Source organism: Bos grunniens, chromosome 2, assembly GCF_055505025.1.
Source record: "Bos grunniens cultivar Pamir isolate PY7600 chromosome 2, Bosgru_T2T1.0, whole genome shotgun sequence".
In the NCBI taxonomy this organism is placed as follows: Eukaryota; Metazoa; Chordata; class Mammalia; order Artiodactyla; family Bovidae; genus Bos; species Bos grunniens.
Genome location: NC_141166.1, coordinates 43,178,377 through 43,203,402, shown reverse-complemented (window position 1 = coordinate 43,203,402; position 25,026 = coordinate 43,178,377). Strand labels below are relative to the sequence as shown.

General features: G+C 39.8%; 1 protein-coding gene across 13 annotated transcripts in view; it reads left to right on the top strand.

The window, feature by feature from the left end:
• PARD3B (par-3 family cell polarity regulator beta) overlaps positions 1 to 25,026 on the top strand; it is a 1,159,019-nt gene that overhangs the window by 827,816 nt on the left and 306,177 nt on the right. Inside the window, exon 19 of one of the 13 annotated variants that reach the window (XM_086344523.1) lies at positions 1,728 to 25,026. This exon is cut by the window's right edge and continues 75,099 nt beyond it. The exons of the other annotated variants lie outside the window; for them this stretch is intronic. Coding sequence (XP_086200649.1) covers positions 1,728 to 1,758 — 31 coding nt within the window. The 3' untranslated portion in view covers positions 1,759 to 25,026. The remainder of the gene's footprint in view (positions 1 to 1,727) is intronic. 13 annotated transcript variants of the gene reach the window in all.

The following is a 25,026-nucleotide window of genomic DNA, read 5'->3' as shown; positions in this document are numbered from 1 at the left end:
AATAAATTTGCATGTCAAAGGCTACTCCTGGTGCAGCCATCCATTCTCCTCCATGGCTGCCTCTGATTGCTGATTGCCGAGGGAAAGAAAGAGAAGCTGAAAGCACATTGGAATGTGGTTAGGCTCACTTTTTGCCTCTTTGGTAACTCTGAATTTTCTCACCTCACCATCCATCTTAAATTATTTAAGTTTCTCTTCCACAGTATGAGCCATGAATATTTCGTTTCTTGGTTTGTTAATTTGCCAATTTTCCTTTGAGCTAAGTGCCCCAGCAATTTTAATTTTTCATTCAAGTTGGGAAGAGCAATGACCCCTTTTTTTTTCATTATTATTATCACAGGCGTAGACTCAGAATGCTCCTTTTTACGGCCAGCAGTGTTAAGCCCATAATGGAATTGCAAAGTAGAGAATATAATATACTGATATTGACTTCCATTAAACCCAGTGGTGTGATAGCTGATAATATTTATATATTTATGTATCATACATCCTAGCTTTTGTTCGTTTGCAACTAAGCACCAGAGGGGAAAATTAGCATCATAATATGAGTAGATTGTGAACAGGAGAATACAAAGAATTGGAGAAGGGAGTCTTTATGAATAGGGCAAATGATATAAGATGATGAAAAAAGATGCAAGCATGGTACGTAAAAAGTATAAGTGCAATTTGGATCAAACACATTTAGGACTGCTTGGTCAGCATTTATTTCTTAACTAAAAGACAACCCAGAGACAGACAGGCTACTCTGATAGACTGAGTTCAGACAAATGAGCTGCTATGGTGCCCAGCATGCAGTTTGTTTGGTGTCTTGACTTTAATAATTTTTTTTTGACTGTTATGTATGTCTGCAAATATTTGTCATTCTTTTTTTCTGGGGGAGGGTGTGAGTATGTGTTCAGTGGAGGAGTGAGGGGCATTGATGGAGTTCATTAATATAAAAGTGCACGGTTAGCTTGTTTTCAAACTCATTTTAAAAGCTGATTGCTGTTATCGCCTTCCCCTCCTACCCTATGTAAGTTTGATTACTTGGTAGTTCTGTTTATGGGTGTCCAAGGCAAGATGATTTTCTCATACATATCACAATAAAAAATGATCACGTAGAATGTCAACCAAAAGGCTACTTGTTTAATTAGGGTTCCCTTCTCCTCTTAATGTGCATGCATAGCGCCCATTAACGTTAATGTGAATTACAAAAGAGTACTGAAGAAGAATAGGCCGTTTACCTCGGTCCTTCTCTTGGATAATGAGGTTTAGATTTGTTAACAGATCAGAACAAAAGTCCAGTGGAAAAAATTGGCTTAACTTTTAAAGAAATTGATATGCTAAAAAGAACTTTCACAAGCACTAAAGTGGAAGCTACACGTTAATAAACTTCATTAGCATCTCAGGTGAAATATAATCATTTAAAATGCTGGATTAATAAAATGCAAAGGATTTCCTAATGGACTCATTTGCATATTCATATTAAATAACTAATAAAACATATTAACAACAGTTTTATTCATGTATATAAACACTGGTAAGTTCCTCGTTGAGGCTGTATTTGCTAATTTGCTTTGTACCATGTCCAGCACAATGTCATGTCCTTGCAGAATGTTGACTTAATACTATTAGATAATGACATGTATAGATTTAATCATTTGCATGGAGGAAAAATGGAATTAGTTCTTTACTTAGCACCTTTTATCTGAGCACCTCAATATGATTTACTAACATCTATCTTCCAGATGCATGGGAGATGAACTGGGCAAGCAGTAAAGAATGAGACTGGAGAAGTGAGACAGCCTACCTGGAGACAGACTTTGAACTGATAACAATACCAAGACCCCTCTTGATCACTGCTTCTATTGTATTAGCATTTAAACATTCGTTGACACCAGCCATAATTCTGTGTATACTTTCATACACGTGAGATATACAAGTATTATTAGGTCCCACATCTAGAATTTTCATCTTAACCATGCTAAATAGCATCTACCAGAATTTTGGAGACAGTCCAGTTTTGTTTCTCCAGCTAGCTGCTGGTCATTTCTGCATGGTGGCCCAGCCTCACCTCAGCTTCAACATGTCTGAAATCTATTTCATCATTCACACATCTAAGTCACAAGTTCATCCTGACTCCCTTGAATCTGTCTGAGATTCTGCCAGGAATCCCATGACATCCGGGATGCCTCCCTCTTCCTATTCCCATTCTTCCATCATCCAGCAATCCTGTTGATACTCACAAAATGCTCTCTCTTCCATTTGGGTCTGTTTTTTTTTTTCCATTTCTACTGCCATACTCTAATTACCACGTTTGTTTGCTGTGGCTAGACTGCTTTCATAGATGCCTAACCAACTTGCGTGCTTTCTTCCTTTCTTCATTCCAATTCATCCCAGGCATGACCACCAATCATTCACTCATTCAGTTATCAGACCTTCAATGAACACCTTGTGCCCTCAGGTATGATATAGAACAGTGGCAAAGAGCAGCGCCTCCAGAATCATTCTGTTTAGGTTCAAATCCCAGCTCTGCTTCTTTCAACAACTACTTAACCACTCTGCACTTCAATTTTCTCCTTTGTGTGATGATTCCCAATTATGTGCTGCTGCTACTGCTAAGTCACTTCAGTTGTGTCCGACTCTGTGCGACCCCATAGACGGCAGCCTACCAGGCTCCCCCGTCCTGGGGATTCTCCAGGCAAGAACACTGGAGTGGGTTGCCATTTCCTTCTCCAATGCATGAAAGTGAAAAGTGAAAGTGAAGTCGCTCAGTCGTGTCTGACTCAGTGACCTCATGGACTGCAGCCTACTAGGCTCCTCTGTCCATAGTATTTTCCAGGCAAGAGTACTGGAGTGGGGTGCCATTGCCTTCTCCGTCCCAATTTTCTAGTAGTTCTCAAAAATCCAGCTGTACTCTAGAGTCATCAACAGAGCTTGTTAAAGTTATGAATCACTGGACTTCATCATCAGAGATTCTGATTCATTAGTTCTAGACTAGGACCTGGGATTCCCTGATGCTTCTTTTGCATCCAACCCCAGGAACCTCCATTTGGGAACTACTGACTCATTAAAATAAAATTAGTTTGGCATTCAGTAGCCTCTATATTCTTATTCCAATTTCTTTTTTTCCTATTAAAAAATGTTGGCCACCCTGCCTGGCCTGCAGTTTCTTAGTTTCCCAACCAGGTTTTGAACCTGCACCCCCCTGCAGTGGATGGGAAGAGTCTTAACCACTGGACTGCCAAGGATGTCCCTCCAGCTTATTTTTCCATCATTGATTTTTCTTGTTCATTTCTGCAAACTCACCATTCCAGCCAGATTGCTCACTGTTACCCTCAAACAAGCTTTATGGAGCCCTAAGTTGCCCCTCTCTTGAGCTGATCCCTCTTCCCTCTCTCTGAGTCCTCCCAGGCCTCTGAACACACCTTCAGCCCCATTTCCATGGTCCTTCTTTGACCTGCGTGTCTCTCTTTCTCATCAATACTTTTATAGTCCGTGTCTCCTCATTCAGTACTTCCCATAGGCTGACTCGGCTTTTAGTTTGGGTTTTACATGTTTGTCTCATGTTCTCAGTGGGATTGTAAATTCCTTTAAACACACGGACTTTCTCATCATACTTTTCACAGTGTTGGCCTTTAATAAGGTTGTGCTGATTGGCTGGCTTATATGATGTGCTAATTGGAGTAGACTTATTTGAATATTAATGTGTAGTGCCCTTTAGTCATTCTAGATAATAGTATTGAAAATAATGAAAATAGTGGAAGTGGCCCAAAAATAAGAAAGGGGGCAAACTGTATTAGGATTTTGTTTTTTTTTTCCTCCTTGAAGTAAATGTTGAAGGATGAGTTACCTGGTAATAATAACCAACTGTTCACCATTGCCATTGAGGACAGGGCTAGAGATACTGAGCCAAAATCACTATCAGAAAAACACATGAGGTTAGATAGAAAAAGAAGATGATCGTTAAGCACTGGAATGAGGTTTCTGAATAGGTTATGGAATTGACCTCCCTAACAGTAGGAAAGATGAATATCCATCTAAAATGGTATGAAAAAATTAGCCAATCAGTTCATTACTTTAGTGTCTATTAAATGTTACTCTGGGGAAATTCAGAAAAAGATATACAACATGAACCCTTTACTTAAACTTACTATCTAATTAAGATAACCCATAAATATGAAATTACTAGCCATGAAAATAGGATTTAAAATTAAAAGCCAAATTGTGAAGCTAGGATCATAGTTGTGGTTCGAATTCAGCTGTATACCTCGAACCCCTGTCTACCTCTCCATTCCTAAAAAAACAAACCCAAGCCTTTTTTCAATAAATAAGTTTTGAACATATCTTTCTTTTTTTTTTTTTAATTTTAGAGTTTAGATTTATTTAGGGCCATTTGCACATGTTCACAGAATAGTTTACCCCCACAAATGACAAGACAGCTCCCCTTCAGCGAGTCCCTGTATTCTGCTTTACTTATAGCAAGAGGATAACATTAAACGTGGAAGCTTTTGATTTGTGGCACCAGATGATGGTCTACACAGGACATCCTTCAAAAACTACAATTAGGGATCCACCTAGCTTTTTAGCAGTACAAGCTCGATTGAGGTTTTCTGGCCTATTTGCTTGACATTTGTGTTTTATGCCTTGGAACTTCCTTCTGATGGCATCCTTGGAGCTCACATAGATCATTTTACTCTTCAGAGGAGACAGTTCTGGTGCCCACAGGAAAAACATCAACTCCTCTTTTCTGGATTCCTTTGTTTCAAAGCCTGTATCATACAGAGCATATCAACAATCTTTTTCAGGAAGCATCTCCACAAAATGCTTCAAAGGATCGGTTTTGGTGACACCAGCATCTCCCACCAAGAACATATCTTTCCATACTGATTTTTTAGGTTGAGTGGAGCAGTCCCCAGTCTTTTTTGAAATAATTTATTCAATGCTATCGACCAAGCAACAACAAGGAACACAACAAACATGTTGAAAGTAAAACCAATCTGTTATTTCTTTTCTTTCCTGAGATTTCTTTCATTCCTACAACAAATATTGATTGTCAAATGAGTGTTGTTTTCAGTTTGAAGATAACGACAGTAAACAAGTCAGATATGTTCTCTTGTTACACTTTCCTTAAAGTGTGGAAGGGTTTTATTAAAGTGACAGAAACTTCATTAAACTCCTTTTAAATAACCAGAGCATCCCTGAATCCCATAAAATTATGGTTAACACATTTGCAGTGTACTTAGTAAAAATATCAAAAATGAAATGTCTTAATATCTGAACTTAGCTGTGTAACTGCCTTCTTGAATGGAAGTTTTTCTCTGCCTGAGAGATATGTACTTTTTGTTGTTGTTCAGTCACTAAGTCATGTCCAACTCTTTATGACCCCACTGACTGAAGCATACCAGGCTTCCCTATCCTTCACTGTTTCTTGGAGTTTGCTCAAACTCATGCCCATCAAATCAGTGATGCCATCCAACCATCTCATCCTCTGTGGTCTCCTTCTCCTCCTGCCTTCAATCTTTCCCAGCATTAGGGTCTATTTGTCATATATATTTGCAATACATGTGTAAATTATCATTGTGATCATCAACTACTTGACTGTTGGCTGAAAATGATTAAAATATATGTCTGTAGACTTAAACAGATAAAGACTGAAATCTGAAAAGTCAGTTTCACAGGTGAATTGGAGGAAATAGCCCAAGACTGTTAACCTTTACCCTGCCAAAGTAGGAAATCTAATTAGAGGCAAACAGAAAAATTTGCCCTTTAAACATTTTCATGCTCAGTGTGGTTATTTGGTCTATGTTGAGGTGTCCAGATTATTCTAGTTTGAGCACTGAGAAACCCACCCCAGGGAATCTCCTCATTTTAAGCAAATTGGGTGAGTGGATCATCCTAGTTTGCATTCCCATTAGATCTGGTGATCCTCACTTTCCCTCCCCACCTTTTGTTTATGTGCCGCTAGGTAGTCATAACTACATAACATAGTGAGAGTTGGACCATAAAGAAAGCTGAGCACTGAAGAATTGATTCTTTTGAACTGTAGTGGTGGAGGAAACTCTCAAGAATCCCTTGGACTGCAAGGAGATCAAACCAGTCAATCCTAAAGGAAATCAACCCTGAATATTCATTGGAAGGACTAATGCTGAAGCTGAAGCTGCAATACTTTGGCCACCTGATGTGAAAAACTGACTCCTTAGAAAAGACCCTGATGCTGGGAAAGATTGAAGGCAGGAGGAGAATGGGATGACAGAGGATGAGAAGGTTGGATAGTATCACCACCTCGATGGACATGAGTTTGAGCAAGCTCCAGGAGTTGGTGATGGACAGGGAGGCCTGGCATGCTGCAGTCCACAGGGTCACAGAATCAACACAACTGAGCGACTGAACTGAACTGAACTGCTATAGTCATAAAAGTTCTTTGAAAAGCAAAACTGAAAAGTAATTTTAATACTACTCATTTAAAATATTTATGCTACAAATAGAATATGTATATAAAAGAGCAAAAGCTATAAAAGAAAACTTGAGTGTACTCTTCATTGTCTTAGTTTTTTGTGCTTGTCTATATCTGAACCTCTCTCTAGTCTCCTAAGGCTTTCTCAGTGTCTGAAAAAAAGCCACTTAGCCCCAGAAATCAAAGTAGAAATGTTTCAGCAGAGAATGACTAAAAGCAGCGCCCCACGTGCCCACAAAAGAATTCTTTAAACCATTATGTAATTCAAGACTCAAGAGAAAGCTGGAGGGTACATCGACCAGAAATCACGGTTTGCAACTGTGATTGCTGACAAAATCACCAGTGAACAGTAAAAACCCTAATTCTGGGGCTTTTGGTATTAGTTCCTCCCATTGGTAGGTTTCTTCTCCCCCAGGGACTGTAATTTTCCACTTTAAATTTGAACGCTAGTCAATGTATAGTAGAAAATCAATAACATGGATTTGTTCTGCCTTCCTTTTTGCCTCCTGGAATTTTCAGAGTATGTGAAAGAAGAGGTTTTATGATGAAGATGGACTATAAAATGAAAGCAGTGACTTTGACCAATATTCTAGATTTTTGACCAAGACACATACCCTAGACTACCCATCTCCTCTATGCTCCTGCCATTCCCTCTTTATCCCCACTCTTCGAGGGTATTTAATGTCCACTGTGATATGATTACTGACGCATTTTTGTAAAGACTTTCCAGCAAACTAATTGGAATTTGCTATCTAAATATCTTCCTATTTATTCTTCCTTCTCCATTTACTTTTGTTTTACTATTTTCAGTTGCAACTTCCTCCCCCATGTTATGACTTGAGTAGAGAAAAGTAAAGGAAGAAACTCACAACAACACAAGCATAATCCATAAACCTAAGCATTCAGTGTATACAGATGATCGTTTTTGCGTTGTTAAAAATTAGCAAGATTGCCAAGGAACCTCGGCAGCAAATACAGATGTGGCGACCCAGTAGGTTGCCCTCACTTTCTCAGGCAGACTCAGCTCCTTCCCCTGACAGTTTGACTCCTTTGGTCAGCCTTCTGAAGCTAGCTCACCCAGCTCCTTTTCAATCTCAACATGCTAAGGCCGCACTTTGTGGAAAAGTCTGATTATTCTGGACTTGCCTTGCAACGGTAGTTTCCACAGGTCTTGTATCATCTTGGGCACGAAAGCCACCTCCTAAGAATTATTCTTTTCCCTGTATCTCTGCCTTGACTTCATTCTCCCTCTCTTTCTCTTTCCTTTGTGTCTTCTCATAAAGGTAACCCAGTTCTCAGGTTCCTCCAGGTCCTTGTCTCCTGAATAAAACCCAGAAATAGATTGATTATCAGCAGTCTCTCCTCCATCCCTGGTCAGCTTTGTGTAATTGTTCTTCACTTTGGGTTTCTGGTAGCCCCACCACAGAACTTAGTAAACTATGGAGCTCTGAGTAGCTATGACTTTTAAACGAAGTGCTACCTTCCCTACCAAGATAACCTTACTCTGGAGTCTGCCTGGTAGCACTGCCTCATATATTTGGTGCTCTGTAGAGCCCATGGCCTGATGGGATTCCAACCCCATCATCTTAGACATCCCTGGTATAATGAAACTTAGTTTCTCTGATAGGTCACACCCGCAACACTAGCTCCCGGCTCCATCTTCAGCCTCATATGTCTCAGATCAGATCAGATCAGTCGCTCAGTCGTGTCCGACTCTTTGTGACCCCATGAATCGCAGCATGCCAGGCCTCCCTGTCCATCATGAACTCCCGGAGTTCACTCAGACTCATGTCATTGAGTCAATGATGCCATCCAGCCATCTCATCCTCTGTCGTCCCCTTCTCCTCTTGCCCCCAATCCCTCCCAGCATCAGAGTCTTTTCCAATGAGTCAACTCGTCACATGAGGTAGCCAAAGTACTGGAGTTTCAGCTTTAGCATCATTCCTTCAAAAGAAATCCCAGGGCTGATCTCCTTTAGAATGGACTGGTTGGATCTCCTTGCAGTCCAAGGGACTCTCAAGAGTCTTCTCCAACACCACAGTTCAAAAGCATCAATTCTTCGGCACTCAGCCTTCTTCACAGTCCAACTCTCACATCCATACATGACCACAGGAAAAACCATAGCCTTGACTAGACGAACCTTTATTGGCAAAGTAATGTCTCTGCTTTTGAATATGCTATCTAGGTTAGTCATAACTTTCATTCCAGTGAGCAAGCGTCTTTTAATTTCATGGCTGCAGTCACCATCTGCAGTGATTTTGGAGCCCAGAAAAATAAAGTCTGACACTATTTCCACTGTTTCCCCATCTATTTCCCATGAAGTGATGGGACCGGATGCCATGATCTTCGTTTTCTGAATGTTGAGCTTTAAGCCAACTTTTTCACTCTCCACTTTCACCTTCATCAAGAGGCTTTTGAGTTTCTCTTCACTTTCTGCCATAAGGGTAGTGTCATCTGCATATCTGAGGTTATTGATATTTCTCCTGGCAATCTTGATTCCAGCTTGTGTTTCTTCCAGTCCAGCGTTTCTCATGATGTACTCTGAATACAAGTTAAATAAACAGGGTGACAATATACAGCCTTGACGTACTCCTTTTCCTATTTGGAACCAGTCCGTTGTTCCATGTCCAGTTCTAACTGTTGCTTCCTGACCTGCATACAAATTTCTCAGGAGGCAGATCAGGTGGTCTGGTATTCCCATCTCTTTCAGAATTTTCCACAGTTGATTGTGATCCACACAGTCAAAGGCTTTGGCATAGTCAATAAAGCAGAAATAGATGTTTTTCTGGAACACTCTTGCTTTTTCCATGATCCAACGGATGTTGGCAATTTGATCTCTGGTTCCTCTGCTTTTTCTAAAACCAGCTTGAACATCAGGAAGTTCACGGTTCACATATTGCTGAAGCCTGGCTTGGAGAATTTTGAGCATTACTTTACTAGCGTGTGAGATGAGTGCAGTTGTGCGGTAGTTTGAGCATTCTTTGGCATTGCCTTTCTTTGGGATTGGAATGAAAACTGACCTTTTCCAGTCCTGTGGCCACTGCTGAGTTTTCCAAATTTGCTGGCATATTGAATACAGCACTTTCACAGCATCATCTTTCAGGATTTGGAATAGCTCAACTGGAATTCCATCACCTCCACTAGCTTTGTTCATAGTGATGCTTTCTAAGGCCCACTTGACTTCACATTCCAGGATGTCTGGCTCTAGGTCAGTGATCACACCATCGTGATTATCTTGGTCGTGAAGATCTTTTTTGTACAGTTCTTCTATGTATTCTTGCCATCTCTTCTTAATATCTTCTGCTTTTGTTAGGTCCATACCATTTCTGTCCTTTATCGAGCCCATCTTTGCATGAAATGTTCCTTTGGTATCTCTAATTTTCTTGAAGAGATCTCTAGTCTTTCCCATTCTGTTGTTTTCCTCTATTTCTTTGCATTCTTTGATCGCTGAAGAAGGCTTTCTTATGTCTTCTTGCTATTCTTTGGAACTCTGCATTCAGATGTTTATATCTTTCCTTTTCTCCTTTGCTTTTCACGTCTCTTCTTTTCACAGCTATTTGTGAGCCCTCCCCAAACAGCCATTTTGCTTTTTTGCATTTCTTTTCCATGGGGATGGTCTTGATCCCTGTCTCCTGTACAATGTCATGAACCTCATTCCATAGTTCATCAGGCATTCTAGCTATCAGATCTAGGCCCTTAAATCTATTTCTCACTTCCACTGTATAATCATAAGGGATTTGATTTAGGTCATACCTGAATGGTCTAGTGGTTTTCCCTACTTTCTTCAATTTAAGTCTGAATTTGGCAATAAGGAGTTCATGGTCTGAGCCACAGTCAGCTCCTGGTCTTGTTTTTGCTGACTGTATAGAGCTTCTCCATCTTTGGCTGCAAAGAATATAATCAGTCTGGTTTCGGTGTTGACCATCTGGTGATGTCTCATGTATAGAGTCTTCTCTTGTGTTGTTGGAAGAGGGTGTTTGCTATGACCAGTGTGTTCTCTTGGTAAAACTCTAGTAGCCTTTGCCCTGCTTCATTCCGTATTCCAAGGCCAAATTTGCCTGTTACTCCAGGTGTTTCTTGACTTCCTACTTTTGCATTCCAGTCCCCTACAATGAAAAGGACATCTTTTTTGGGTGTTAGTTCTAAAAGGTCTTGTAGGTCTTCATAGAACCGTTCAACTTCAGCTTCTTCAGCATTACTGGTTGGGGCATAGACTTGGATTACAGTGATATTGAATGGATTGCCTTGGAAACGAACAGAGATCATTCTGTCGTTTTTGAGACTGCATCCAAGTACTGCATTTCGGACTCTTTTGTTGACCATGATGGCTACTCCATTTCTTCTGAGGGATTCCTGCCCTCAGTAGTAGATATAATGGTCATCTGAGTTAAATTCACCCATTCCAGTCCATTTCAGTTCGCTGATTCCTAGAATGTTGACATTCACTCTTGCCATCTCTTGTTTGACCACTTCCAATTTGCCTTGATTCATGGACCTGACATTCCAGTTTCTATGCAATATTGCTCTTTACAGCATCGGACCTTGCTTCTATCACCAGTCACATCCACAGCTGGGTATTCTTTTTGCTTTGGCTCCATCCCTTCATTCTTTCTGGAGTTATTTCTCCACTGATCTCCAGTAGCATATTGGGCCCCTACTGACCTGGGGAGTTCCTCTTTCAGGATCCTATCATTTTGCCTTTTCATACTGTTCATGGGGTTCTCAAGGCAAGAATACTGAAGTGGTTTGCCATTCCCTTCTCCAGTGGACCACATTCTGTCAGATCTGTCCACCATGACCCGCCCATCTTGGGTTGCCCCATGGGCATAGCTTAGTTTCATTGAGTTAGACAAGGCTGTGATCCTAGTGTGATTAGATTGACTAGTTTTCTGTGAGTATGGTTTCAGTTTGTCTGCCCTCTGATGCCCTCTTGCAACACCTACGGTCTTACTTGGGTTTCTCTTACCTTGGACGTGGGGTATCTCTTCACAGCTGCTCCAGCAAAGCACAGCCATTGCTCCTTACCTTGGACGAGGGGTATCTCCTCACTGCCACCCTTCCTGACCTTCAACGTGGGATAGCTCCTCTAGGCCCTCCTGTGCCCACACAGCCACGGCGTGGGGTTGGTCCTCCCAGCTGCCGACCCTGGCCTTGGGCGTAGGGGCGTGGGGTTGCTCCTCCTGCCTGCCGCCCCTGGCCTCAGGCTTAAGGGCATGGGGTATCTCCTACCAGCCGCTACCCCGACCTCGGACATGGGGTAACTCCTCTCATCGCCGCCCCTGACCTCGGACGCTGGGTATCTCCTTCGGCCGCCCCCCCTGACCTCGGACGTGGGGTAGCTCCTCTTGGCCCTTCCTGCGCCGTCGCAGTCTGGCACTCTTGGCCGCTGCCCCTGACCTCGGACATGGGGTAACTCCTCTTGGCCGCTGCCCTTCGGGCATGGGGTCCTCCTGGCTTCTGCCCCTGACCTCGGACGTGGGGTGGCTCCTCTCGGCCGCACTTAGTGCGCCCGTTGCAGCCGCCTAGTTACACAATATTTTTTCTTTGAATCTTTGGCATCTTATCTGACTTTTGCGAATTCATCTGTCATTTGCTTTCCTCACTACCATTGTTATGCCAAGCTCACTGTGCTCGCTGCATGACAGGCCAATGAATCCGAGAGATGAGGTGTTGAGGCAAGGAAGAGACTAATCAGGGATCCAGCAGACCAAGAAGATGGCAGGCTAGTGCCTTAAAATAACCATCTTATTGGGGTCTGGATGCCAGGTTCTTTTATAGACCAGAGAGAAAAAAGCAATGAGGAACTAAAGTCAAAAGGCAGAATAGAGAGGGAGAGGCAGTGAGGAAGTAAAGTGAAAGGGTCTTCCGTCTTGCAAAACATCTCCAAGGGAATGGCCAGCCTTTGGAAGAGGGTGTTAATCTCTTCTATTCACAGGTGGGCAGGGACAAACTATCTCTCCAGGAGCTGAACAAAGGCACTTTAGTTTACAGTCAAGCAGAGGGGCAGTTTTTTCCAGGCAAGCCAGTGAGTATGATTATAATAGTAAAAGCAACAAAAAGCAAGTCAAAGAAACAGTTTGCAGCATGGAGTCAGAATTGGCTGCCTCCCTGCAACACCATGACCTGTGCTGCTGCTGGACTATACCTTGACAGACCACTTCTAGACTAGTTGGCTGACCTGTCTAAGGCAGCCTCTGTGTCATTCATCCAGCCTTTATTCATCCTGGTTAGTGGGACTCTATCTAATCCCCAGTTAAACAATGACCGTAGGGTATTGGGCATATCTGACATCAGTTTTGCTATTGCTTACTGCCTAGATCATTATACGCATTCAACAATGGGTTCCTGAGTTAATTCTTGACTCTAAGAAATCCATTCTAAAAGTAGTAACTAACAGTTTCTACTTACAGAGGCTTTCATAGGCTGACTTAATTTTGAAATGATGATACATTTTACTCTTGTTTTTTTCTTTTAAATCTGAAGTTTTCATTTTGAAAACTTCAGATAGTAATGCTGAAAGAGAGAAACAAATCCTTTGAATACTGGACTCTCTAACAGAAGTAACTCTTCATTTTGGGAATACAGGTTAGCTGATAAGCTCTACTCTTATGTTTTGCATTTTCAGTGTTAAACTTTAAATCTATCATGTTTTATTCCAAAAGAGATGTATCAGCATAAAGAGAAATAGTGGTAGGTTATAGGATGTAATAGAAATTCTAGTAGACTGTTTAACAATAATATGGCAGTCAGATACTATTTTAATCAGTATTGTCATTAACGACTATCAATAGTGAGGATAAGATGTTCTTTGTGAATTATGATTTATGGCTGGCACAAGCAGTCACACTGAAGTATATTTATTTTATAATATAGAGACATTGATTAAATGCACATAGCATCTCAAATACAGTTGACATTTTAAGTCAGAATTATTACAGACACACAGCCATTCATTTAAGCTGTTGCTTTAAAAATGTGTCTCAACTGATTGTTAATGGAAGAAAGTCTAGCTGGGCCAATATTTCAATAAGTTGATCCTTTATTTTACTGACATACATGGCCTGGGGGAGATTTGTCTCCTTTGGGCAATGATATTACTTTGCTTTATCTGGTGGATAGGTCACCAGATGAAAATAGTCCCTTATATATATATACACATGGGTTCAAGGTTGCTCAGAAAGCTTTTTCTTACTAGGATAAAGTAATTTGGGGTTTTCTTTCCGTAATTCTCCCTTCCCTCTCTGAAAAATCTTTCCTTCTAGCCTTACCAACCTGCTTGGGAAGTGAGTCTTAAATAATTGATGACAGCTGAGCTGAAACATTAATATCGTTTAAGGATGATGGTTTGTGTAATGTATATTGCTGCATGTTGCCAGCAGACCAGCAATTTTAAACAACATAAGTGTTTGAGTATTGATTGTTGATTTACAAGATCAAGCCAATAGTACATGTGTCTTAGAGCATCCTTATATACTAAGTCTATAAATTCTTTGATCCACTTTCTCATCTTTTTAAATTCAGAAATTACATTTTTAAACTTATTATAAAATAATTTTAGACTTAGAGAAATGTTACAAAATATAAAGGGTTCTTATGTACTTTTCATCTAGATTCCTTTCCTCGGATGTTAACATATCTCTATATTAGCTCAAGTGTTATTTTTCTCTCTCACTTTTTTTTTTTCCTCTCTGTATGGATATGTGTACAGAGACAAGCATGCATTCCTTTTTTTTCTGAATAATCTGTAAGTATATGTAAACCTGATACCCTTTTTCCCTAAAAGACTTGGAAGCTAGTACTGCATCATTCTATCATTTTTATGCTGTATTTGAAAAGAGTAAAGAGCTGGCCTTGCTTCAACCTCAAATCAGTGAAATTAGAAGTTATAAAATAAGTAAAGTGCTGATTGCAAATAGGATTATAAGTTAAAAAAAAAAAACTTCCTTATGTGTGTGGTTGTTTTTTTTTTAATTTTTGTGGACACCATCTAATCTAAAAACCTAAATTAAGTGAGTGTCCACTTGTGGTAAAAGCGTACACATTTCCAAGAGTGAAATGTCTTTTACAATTAAGGAAACTTCAAAAGTAAGACATCTGCAAAAAGGTACAAATATCTCATCCTTATGATGAGGCCTCATTAACTATTGAATTTAGCACAATGTGCGTGAATGAGATGGTAAATAGGAAAATGTCCTGCTGATTATTATTAAAACCGTGTTGCAAAAGGATTCTTAGAAATCTGATATCATCTTTTTCTCATACTTTTTATCCTTTCCATTTTGCTGCAAATGACTTATTGATAAGACTGGAGGGGATCCCGGGGAAGCAATACAGTACCAGTCTGATCACCTAGGGCTTTTCTTACACATATCTGGGTATTTGATTTTGAAAACAAAAATATCCAAAGATAAATGTCATATGATAGTGATAGTGAAGTTAAATTCATCCGTAAAGTTTACAATTTGCCTCATCAGGAATTGGCAATTGGAGAAATACGAGGTATTCTTCCAGCCTTTTTAATTACATTTGTTAGGTATTGAGGATCTTTAAATGGGAGAGACCACTCCAGGGGTATCTCACTTTAGTAAATCTCTTGTGTCTTAAAACAGAAAGAGAGGCATTGTAATATCATTGTGGTATAAAATACATATAATACATAATATTGTAGAGAATATAGTGTATAATATAGGTGTAACCGATAGAGGGTATGGAGATATACATCTGTTGAGAATCAGTACTTAAGAAAACTACAATTCCCTGAGCATTCAGTCCAGCTTTTATAGAAAATAAAGGAGCGATACCTGAGTGTGTTCCTTACCACAGGTCTGTCCCTAAATTACAGGAATGTCATGATAACAACCTCCCCTGCACATGGCCACATATGGCTGAGTTTGTCCGTATTGCTAAATGAAGACAGCTTGATTCTGGATAAGACTGTTGCAGGAAGGAGGACCCCTTCCAGGGCCTGAAACTGGGCTCTTGTCTAACACTCGGAAATGAATCGTCTGAGGAGATACATGTGCTGACAAAGCAAGAGATTTTATTGGGAAAAGGCACCAGGGTGGAGAGCAGTAGGGTAAGGGAACCCAGGAGAACAGCTTTGTTACATGGCTTGCAGTCTCGGGTTTTACGGTGATGGGATTAGTTTCCGGTTGTCTTTAGCCGATCATTCTGACTCAAGAGTCCTTCCTGGTGGTGCACGCCTTGTTCAGCCAAGATGAATGCCAGAGAGGATTCTGGAAGGTGATCAAACATGTGGTGTCTCATTTTGACCTTTCCTGAACTATTCCGGTTGATGGAGGCTTATTAGTTCCATGTTCCTTACCAGGACCTCCTGTTGTAAAACAATTCATGCAAATGGTTACTCTGGTGCCTGGCCAGGGTGGCCAGTTTCTATCAGTGTGCCTCCCCTAACAAGACCATAAAGGATCAAATAGTGTAAACACTCTACAGAATCCTCTTTTTCTTTTTGTATGTCAGGATGTAATTAGAGCAGCTGAAATCTACTGCGTTCTTCTTGTATGTCTTCAAATGTCTATGCCCCAAATATCTTACAGGTGAAAGATACTGCAACTTTATGAAGCACTTTTAAACTTTTAGCCAAAAAGTAGTTTGTATCACTAGTATCTTTTTTTTAAGTTTTTAAAAATAAAATTGGTAGGTTGCATTATAAGTAATTTTTAAAAATTCATATGTCTTGTTTTACTCTATAGGTTAACTATATCAAGTTTAATGGTAAAGAATTTCCAGAATGTTAATTAACATGGAGAACCCACGTGCCATGACACAGTGTTTATGAAGCACATATTGAGTGAAACTTCTAAGGCACAGTCCTTGAAGGACTGTGCAAAATTTTTACTATAAATGAGTGACTGTAGTTTTGTGGAGGAAGGATCCATATTTTCCTTCTGATTCTCAGACAGGTCTGTTACACAAACAAACAAATAAACAAACAAAAACTAAAAACTACTTTATAACAGAGTCCAGCCTCTGCAGAGCCATCTATGTTTCTGCCTGACACGTGGCTGACAGTCTTACTTCTACTCGCTGACTCCTTGTACTAATGTATTCAACACCTAGTTGGATACAACTATCATCGCAAAAGGAATGCAACCCTCTGTAAAGAATTATTAGATATAGAGTGTTCCTCTCGGCACTTTTTCTATCCCAGAGACCTCCTCCAGATGGATCCAGGTTGGAGATGATCACCTAAGTGCAGCATCATGGGAAGCAATACTTCACTATGGAGGGGAGTTTCTTAATGAATTTCTCCTTTCTAATACTACAGTAGTTCCTCAGTATCTATTAAGGAGTGATTCCAGGCCCCATGGGGCTTCCCAGGTGGCACTACTGGTAAAGAACCCGCCTGCCAATGCAGGAGACATAGGTCAATCCCTGGGTCAGGAAGATCCCCTGGAGGAGGCATGGCAGCCCACTCCAATATTTTTGCCTAGAGAATCCCATGGACAGGGGAGCCTGATGGGCCACAGTCCATAGGGTGGCAAAGAGTCAGACATGACTGAAGTGATTTAGCACAGACTCACCAGTCCCCATGCCAAATACCAAAATCTGCAGATGCTCAAGTCCCTTATAGAAAATGGTGCAGTATTTGTACATAACCTATGTGCATTCTCCTTTATACTTTAAATCATCTTTAGATTACTTGAAGGGGTTCCCTGGTAGCTCAGTGTTAAAGAATCTGCTTGCCAATGCAGGAGACATGGGTTCGATACCTGGGTCAGGAAAATACCCTGGAGAAGGAAATGGCAACCCACTCCAGTATTCTTGCCTGGGAAATTCCACGGACTGAGGAACTTGTTGGGCTACAGTCCAAGGGGTCCCAAAAGAGTTGAACACAACCTAGTGATTAAGCAGCAATAACAAGATTACTTAAAATACCAAAAAACAATGAAAATGCTTTATAAATAGTTGTAAGTGAAATGTAAACGCTATGCAAATGGTTACTTGCTTAGCAAATTCAAGTTTTGTTTCTTGATACTTTCTAGAACTTTTTTCCAAATATTTTCCATCCATATGGTTGGGTCTGCAAATATGGAACCCATGGATGCAGAGGGTACTCTCTAGCTATGCTCCATTAAGTACAAACCAGTTGAGCTCTGCTCAATCTAACCAAGAAATGACTCTTTTTAGTTAGGATGCTCTATGTCTGTATTTCCCTGTGCTTTTTAGCTGAGGTCTCTTCTCTGCTGTCACAACTCAGACCAACAAAATTTCAATTATGTTTAGGTAGCCCATTGTGTGTCCTACTCCTGGAACTGTAGCCCTCCTTTTCTGAGGGTCTTTACAATGTCTATTAGAACTAGGCTTCAATTCATACTTGGCGATTAGATGTTGCTGTATCACACAATACACTCCAAACTGAAAAGTGACTATTATCTGGAGCCCGCAAAGCTACAAAATAAATTTTTCTATTATTGTATTAGTTCTGTACATTTAAAATCTTTAACATGAATGTGGTTAAAATAAGAAGTACTTGTGATAAATAGAATGTGTAGATAAAGTTTACCAAGATAACTTAAATGTTTTTATCGTTCAGTCACTAAGTTGTGTCCTACTGTTTACGACCCCATGAACTGCAGCATACCAGGCTTCCCTGCCTTTCACTATCTCCTGGAGTTTGCTCAAACTCATGTGCATTGAGTCAGTGATGCTGTCTAACCATATATCCCCTGCCACTCTCTTCTCCTCTTGCCTTCAATCTTTCCCAATATCAGGGTCTTTTCCAATGAGTTGGCCCTTCACATCAGGTGGCCGAAGTATTGAAGCTTCAGCATCAGCAGCAGTCTTTCCAATGGATATTCAAGGTTGATTTCCTTTAAGATTGACTGGTTTGATCTCCTTGCTGTCCAAGAAACTCTCAAGAGTCTTCTCCAACACCACAGTTCAAAAGCATCGGTTCTTTGGCACTCAGCTTTCCTTATGGCCTGACTCTCACATCTGTACATGACTACTGAAAAAACCATAGCGTTGACCATGTATGTGTTCAATTGCTTGATCTGTCCAACTCTTTGGAACCCCATGGACTGTAGCTCATCAGCCTCCTCTGTCCATGAAATTTTTCAGGCAGAAATACTGGAGTGGTTTGCCATGTCCTCCTCCAGGGGATCTCCCCAACCCAGGGATCAAACAACGTCTCCTGCATTGCTGGCGGATTCTTTACCACTGAGCCACATGGCTTTGACTAGACAGACCTTTGGAAACAAAGTGATATCTCTGCTTATTAATATACTGTTGTTTGTCATAGCTTTTCTTTCTAGGAACAAGCCTCTTTTAATTTTTTGGTTGCAGTCCCTGTCCACAGTGATTTTGGAGCCCAGGAAAATAAAATCTGTCACTGTTTCCACTTTTTCCCCATCTATTTACCCTGAAGTTATGGGAATAGATGCCATGATCTTTGCTTTTGAATGTTGAGTTTCAAGCCAGCTTTTTCACTCTCCTCTTTCACCTTCATCAAGAGGCTCTTTAGTTCCTCTTTGCTTTCTGCCATTAGAGAGATATCATCTGCATATCTGAAGTTGTTGATATTTCTCCCGACAGTCTTAATTCCAGCTTGTGCTTCATCCAGCTTAGCATTTTGTATGATGTACTCTAGCTTGGCGGGCTACAGTCCATTGCAAAGAATTGGACATAGCTGAGGGACTAACACACACACACACACACTCACTCTGCACAGAGTTTAAATAAGTAGGTGACAATATACAGCCTTGATGTACTCCTTTACCAGTTTTGAACCTGTGCATTTTTCCATGTCCAGTTCTAACTGTTGCTTCTTGACCTGCATACATTTCTCTCAGGAAACAGGTAAGGTGGTCTGGCAGTCCCATCTCTTGAAGAATTTTCCACAGTTTGTTGTGATCCACACAGGTTTAGCATAGTCAGTGAAGCACAAGTAGATGTTTTTTTGGAATTTCCTTGCTTTTTGTGATCCAGGGGATGTTGGCAGTTTGATCTCTGGTTCCTCTGCCTTTCCTAAATCCAGCTCGTGCATCTGGAAGTTCTCAGTTCACATACTGTTGAAGCCTAGCTTGAAGGATTTTGAGGATTACCTTGCTAGCATGTGAAATGAGCGCAGTTGTACCATAGTTTGAATTTTCTTTGGCATTGCCTTTCTTTGTGATTGGAATGAAAGGTGACCTTTTTCATTCCTGTGGCCACTGCTGAGTTTTCCAAATTTGCTGGCATATAATTTTAATGTTATAGTCAAATAATTTATAGAGCAATACTCATTTTTATTAAAATTTTTTTAAATTGATACTTCCTCAAAAAACAAAGACACAAATTATTATTCAAGAAAATATCTAATTTCTTTTCTTGAAAGGTCAGGCAATGAGCAATATAAGTCAAGTTGCAGTGTAATGTATAAGCCTTCCTTTTAAAATTAGTAATGTTTAAAAATGAATTGTCTTGACTCTGCATAAATTACTTTAACTGTACGCTGCTAAGTTGCTTTAGTTGTGTCCAACTCTGTGTGACCCCATAGACAGCAGCCCACCAGGCTCCCCCATCCCTGGGATTCTCCAGGCAAGAATACTGGAGTGGGTTGCCATTTCCTTCTCCAATGCTTAAAAGTGAAAGTGAAGTCACTCAGTAATGCCCAACTCTTAGCGACCCCATGGACTGCAGCCTAACCAGGCTCCTCCATCCATGGGATTTTCCAGGCAAGAGTACTGGAGTGGGTTGCCATTGCCTTCTCCCTTTAACTGTATACCTATTCCCATATTCTGGGATATTGCTCTCAAGGTACTCCTTTTAGCTTTCTAGCTGCTGCCTCTAGCTCCTCATCCTAGCCTCTTATGGAGAGTTAGCATTCCCCAGTTCTCTATGTTCAGCTGTTTCTTCTTACCCTTCTGCTGTTTTTTCTTTCTCTCCTTCCTCTTTCCCTTTCTTCTCACCCCTCCCTACCTCTCCTGGCAATTTCAGCTATAAATCAGACATTTACCCAAGCTCTGGATTCATAGACACAAAATTTATTAAACAGTTTTCTCATATGCATCTGTAGGTACCCCAAACTCAACCTGTACATTGTGAACTTAGCTTTGCTCGTCTGCCCTTACTGAGGCTATCCAGGAGGTCAAGAGAGTGATGCATTCTTTCCCCTCCCCCTCAAATTCAATCCATTACCAAGTCCCTAAGTATCTAAATTCTTTCTTTTTACCCTTTGTTGTACTCCCTTAGTTCAGCTTCTCCCCAGATTAAAACAGTGGCTGTCTGAGCAGTCTTAAGTTTCTCTTTCAACCACCCTCTGCAGCATTACCCGTATGACCTCCCCAAAGATAAATCTGATCCCCTGCCAAAATGTTCAAAGTGGCTATATACAGTGCCTTGAAATGCTGAAATTTCCAAGATGTCATGCAGTGCCTCACCTTTATTCTGTCCTGCAGCCATAGATAAGTACATGCAAGTGTCAGACTGTACCGTGAAAGCATTCAGCCATCAATATTTTGGAAGTCAAATGTATTACCCAGCCTTGAACCCACTCTATACCAATGGCCACTCTATATCTATGGCCAATTCTTAGTCTTACTTAAGTGTTAAGTTCAAGGATCACCTTGGGAATCCTTGCTGACGACCATCCTCCCTTCACTCAAGGCTGGCAAGATAGTTTTCATATCAGCCCACTACTTTGAATAGTTAGACATCCTGTATTGAAATGAGACATTTTTTCTGTTCCCACTTTGGAGGTATCTGTCTACCAAGAAGGCTACATGAATGTGGTTAAAATAAGAATTGCCTATAATAAATATAGGTTTATATTTAATTGCCTATAATAAATACAGAGAAGGTTATTGAATTTCATAGTCCTTTATTATAATTTACCTGTAATTATAAAAGCAAATAAACACAAAAACATACTATTTTAGACTTCATTGCTCATGTATCTAAATGCAAAAATCATGTGGTATTTTATGAAGCTTTAAATCTGAGGAAATAGGATCTGTGAAAACTGCCTAATTTGTTGATTTGCATGTGAAGTGTGTTGTTCCCAGTGGGTGGTGGAAACTGAGTTGTCATGTAGCTTACTAGCCCTGAGCAGGTAACTGGTGTTAGTTCCCGCTGCTGTAACAAAATAGATTTGGCCTTTATTACAGCTCCTATTTGAAAATTGCTATTAAAAACTGTCTGCTGGAGATAAGAGAGTGCTTTGCAAAGATGGATGCATTTTGCGTAGCAAAGCAGGAAACAGTGACACCATGTCTTAATGGCACTTTATATTCTGCCAATGTATTTAGCACAACTTCCTCAATTGCATAATCTAAAGTAAACAAAAATCATATTCCATTAGAGACACAGCTCATCAATTGAATTTTGGAGGTGAACTTTTGGCATCCATTGAAAGAATTGGCTCCAACCTCAGAGAGGGGGTTAATCTTTTTAGGGCATCATTGCCTGGAAAGTGGAAGAAAGAGATGACCAAGTCAGGGAATAAGAGTAAAAGCATTATCTCTGAGAGCTAGAATGAGGGAACTATTCAATAGTTACCATTCTATGACCATATTTTATTCAATCATAAGAAAAGAGAAAGGATATTATTTTACAGAGGAAAATTAAAAAAAAAAAACATAATCCCAGTAGGCTGAGGCTTGGTATAATTAAATAATGTAACCTTTTACCTTTGCATTTTAATAATCCCCTAAGGTCTCAGGCCAAATCTGTACAGAAAAACATTGAATACCCCAGTGCTGAGAATATTTTCTGTAGCATCTACCTGGCTTGTGGAAATGGGCTCTTCATTCTTATACAGTAGTAAATACTTAGTGAGATAACTATCATGTAGCAAGACAGAATAAAAATCAATATTAATCAGACCAGAAAAATGCTTCTGTTGTTAGCTGAAAACCCACAAGCTCTACATGTTCTTTTCAGTGCCTTTTTTCTTCTTGCTACAACATTCTATGCTTCTGACACCACATGTTTCCTAATTTAAGATCTTTAACTTTTGATATCTTAGTCTGACTATCAGAACACCCAGCTCTGTCTGTGTGTCTTCACAGACAGAGTATGAAATGTCTCTTCAAGGATCTCCAACATATACACAGCTGCTATTTCTTACTTGGGTATCCCAAGATTAAGCTGCAAGAGGGGATTGCTAATGCTTTGACCTCATCCATCTTTCCAAAACATTGAATATTCAGCCCATAATTTGTACCTATATACTTATTTCCCCACTTTTATGAGGATATGAGCATCTTCCAATTTTTATAACAAATGGAGATATCCCCACTCTTAATACTAAGGTTGCACCATCTCTGGTATGGTATAGAGGCAGTAATAACAACTAGCCCTTATATGTATTATTGGAGGAGGAAATGGCAACCCACTCCAGTATTCTTGCCTGAAAAACCCCATCAACAAAGGAGCCTGGCAGGTTACACAGTCCATGGGGTCACAAAGAGTCAGACATGACTTAGCGACTAAATAATATGTACTATAGTACTTGGCTGCTGTGTAAGTATTGATACTGTTCTTAGTACTTTACATGAATTAATTTATTTAATCTTCACAATGAAGATTAAATAAATATAAAGCAAAGCCTATGAAGCGGGCTTTGCTTTATACCCATTTTACAGATTTAGAAACCAAGACATAGGCAGTATGACTTGCCCATTGATAACATCAATTCTAAATGGGCAAAACTGCTGGGATTTGACCCAAGCAATCTGGCTCCATAGTCCTTCCTCTTTATACTGTCTGACTCCTTGCTACCTGGGCAACTTTGGGCACCTTAAAGGTATTTGATCACTCAGTTTTCTTTTCTGAAGGTTTAAAAAATGACAAAAATAAGCATTATTTCATAGGATTGTTGTTAGAATTAAATGATACAGCATATCTGAAGTGCTTGACTCAGTGACTGATACATAAGTAATACATATTCATGTTATCTACCCTTATTATTGTGATCATGGATCAATAAGTGTCAGATGAAGGAATTAACATAGAGGCATAACTCAGAATCACTAAGTTGGATCTTGGAACTTGCAATCATTATTCCAAGTTCCATGATTTCTGTTGAGAAGCTCATTTAGAAAGAATAGATTCAGTTGTCTAGAGAGATAGAGCTTGGGCTCTTTCCTGAAAGTATTGTATGTAGGAATCAAGCACACTCATGCCTTCTTCTTCCAGTTAAAGAAAGAGCTATTATGATGAGAAAAGATTACTTTTTATAATAGCAATTATACCACTAAATTAAAAAAATGTGTAATATATAGGATAATCCATGGGATGTTTTAAGTTGTCAAAACCCCCGGTATTTCCAAAGTATGTACTATAAGAAGAGTGGAAGAGAAACCTATTTTATCATATTTCAGTGCTCATGCTCTGCTTTTCTCTTTATTGCATTATGAGATTGACATTGTATCATTATCTCTCATTGTCACCTTAGCCTTGTGAGCTTTAGATGCTGCTAATGTTATGGTAATAACTGTGACAATTTGCAATTTTCAGTTGTATTAGACCTTGATTCAGTTTTTTTTTTAACTACCTTGTATAACCATCACTGATTTTTCTTGCAAATAATAAGCAACTTAATGGTTTTTATAAATGAATATTGGTGTGAAATTATCAGAGCAGGAAAATCAATATTAAGAAAACTTCCTATATGAACAACAACAAAAATAGAGTAGTATTAAAGGAATTGTAAATATCCCCAAATCAAATGAATTTGTTATTTTGAAGCTAGTGTTAGAATATTTATAGTTTAAAACCTGCCAGTTCACTGTACTTTTTAAATTTCACTATCCTTTAAAAAATTATAGCCTTCCCTCCTCTTTTTTAAATTAAAAATAACACATCTGGGATCACTGCAGAGCTGGTTTTTCAGAATGCTTTTCTATATTTCACACAAACGATCTCTTTCCCTGTGATTGGAAGTTATATAAAATCAGGATCTTGAAGGGAATCCATCAACTGTCTCCTGAAAGGTCAGTATATTTATATTTTCATTTGTTTGTTTTGGCTAAATGGGCCCTGGAGATTCATCAGCTACTAGGAATATAAAGTAGCACAGCAGACCATGAAATGGTACGTATATCTTTTCTCAAACCTTTCCCTCTATGCATTTCCACTACCAGTCACAATCCTACAGTTTCACCTCCTCTAGGATATTCCATCTCCCTAAATAATCCTAATGGCACAGCTCCTGTACTTCTCATTCCCCTGCCCCTTCTCTGGCATACCATTCATTCACTTGATAAATATTTGTTGAGCAACAGGTCTGCACAGGCACTGTGTTCAGTGATAAATGAAATGCAGTCCTACCCTCAGAGAACTTACAATATAGTAGTTTGTCACTAATTACCTTATTTTTGCTACTATTCATCTGTCTTATAGGGAAAAGGCTACACAATTATTTTTGCTTTCTGTGTACTTTTCACCTAGCAAGTGCTCAAGGCATATTGAGTTAAAGGAGTGAAGTTACTCTCCATCCATGGGAGAAGAACAACATCTCCATCCATGGGAGAAGAACAACAACATCCATGGGAGGGGGATAAAGTGGCTTTATCCCACCATAAACCAGAATTAGCACAGATGGGGTATGTCTACGACTATTATCCTATCTCACTGGGCTAGTT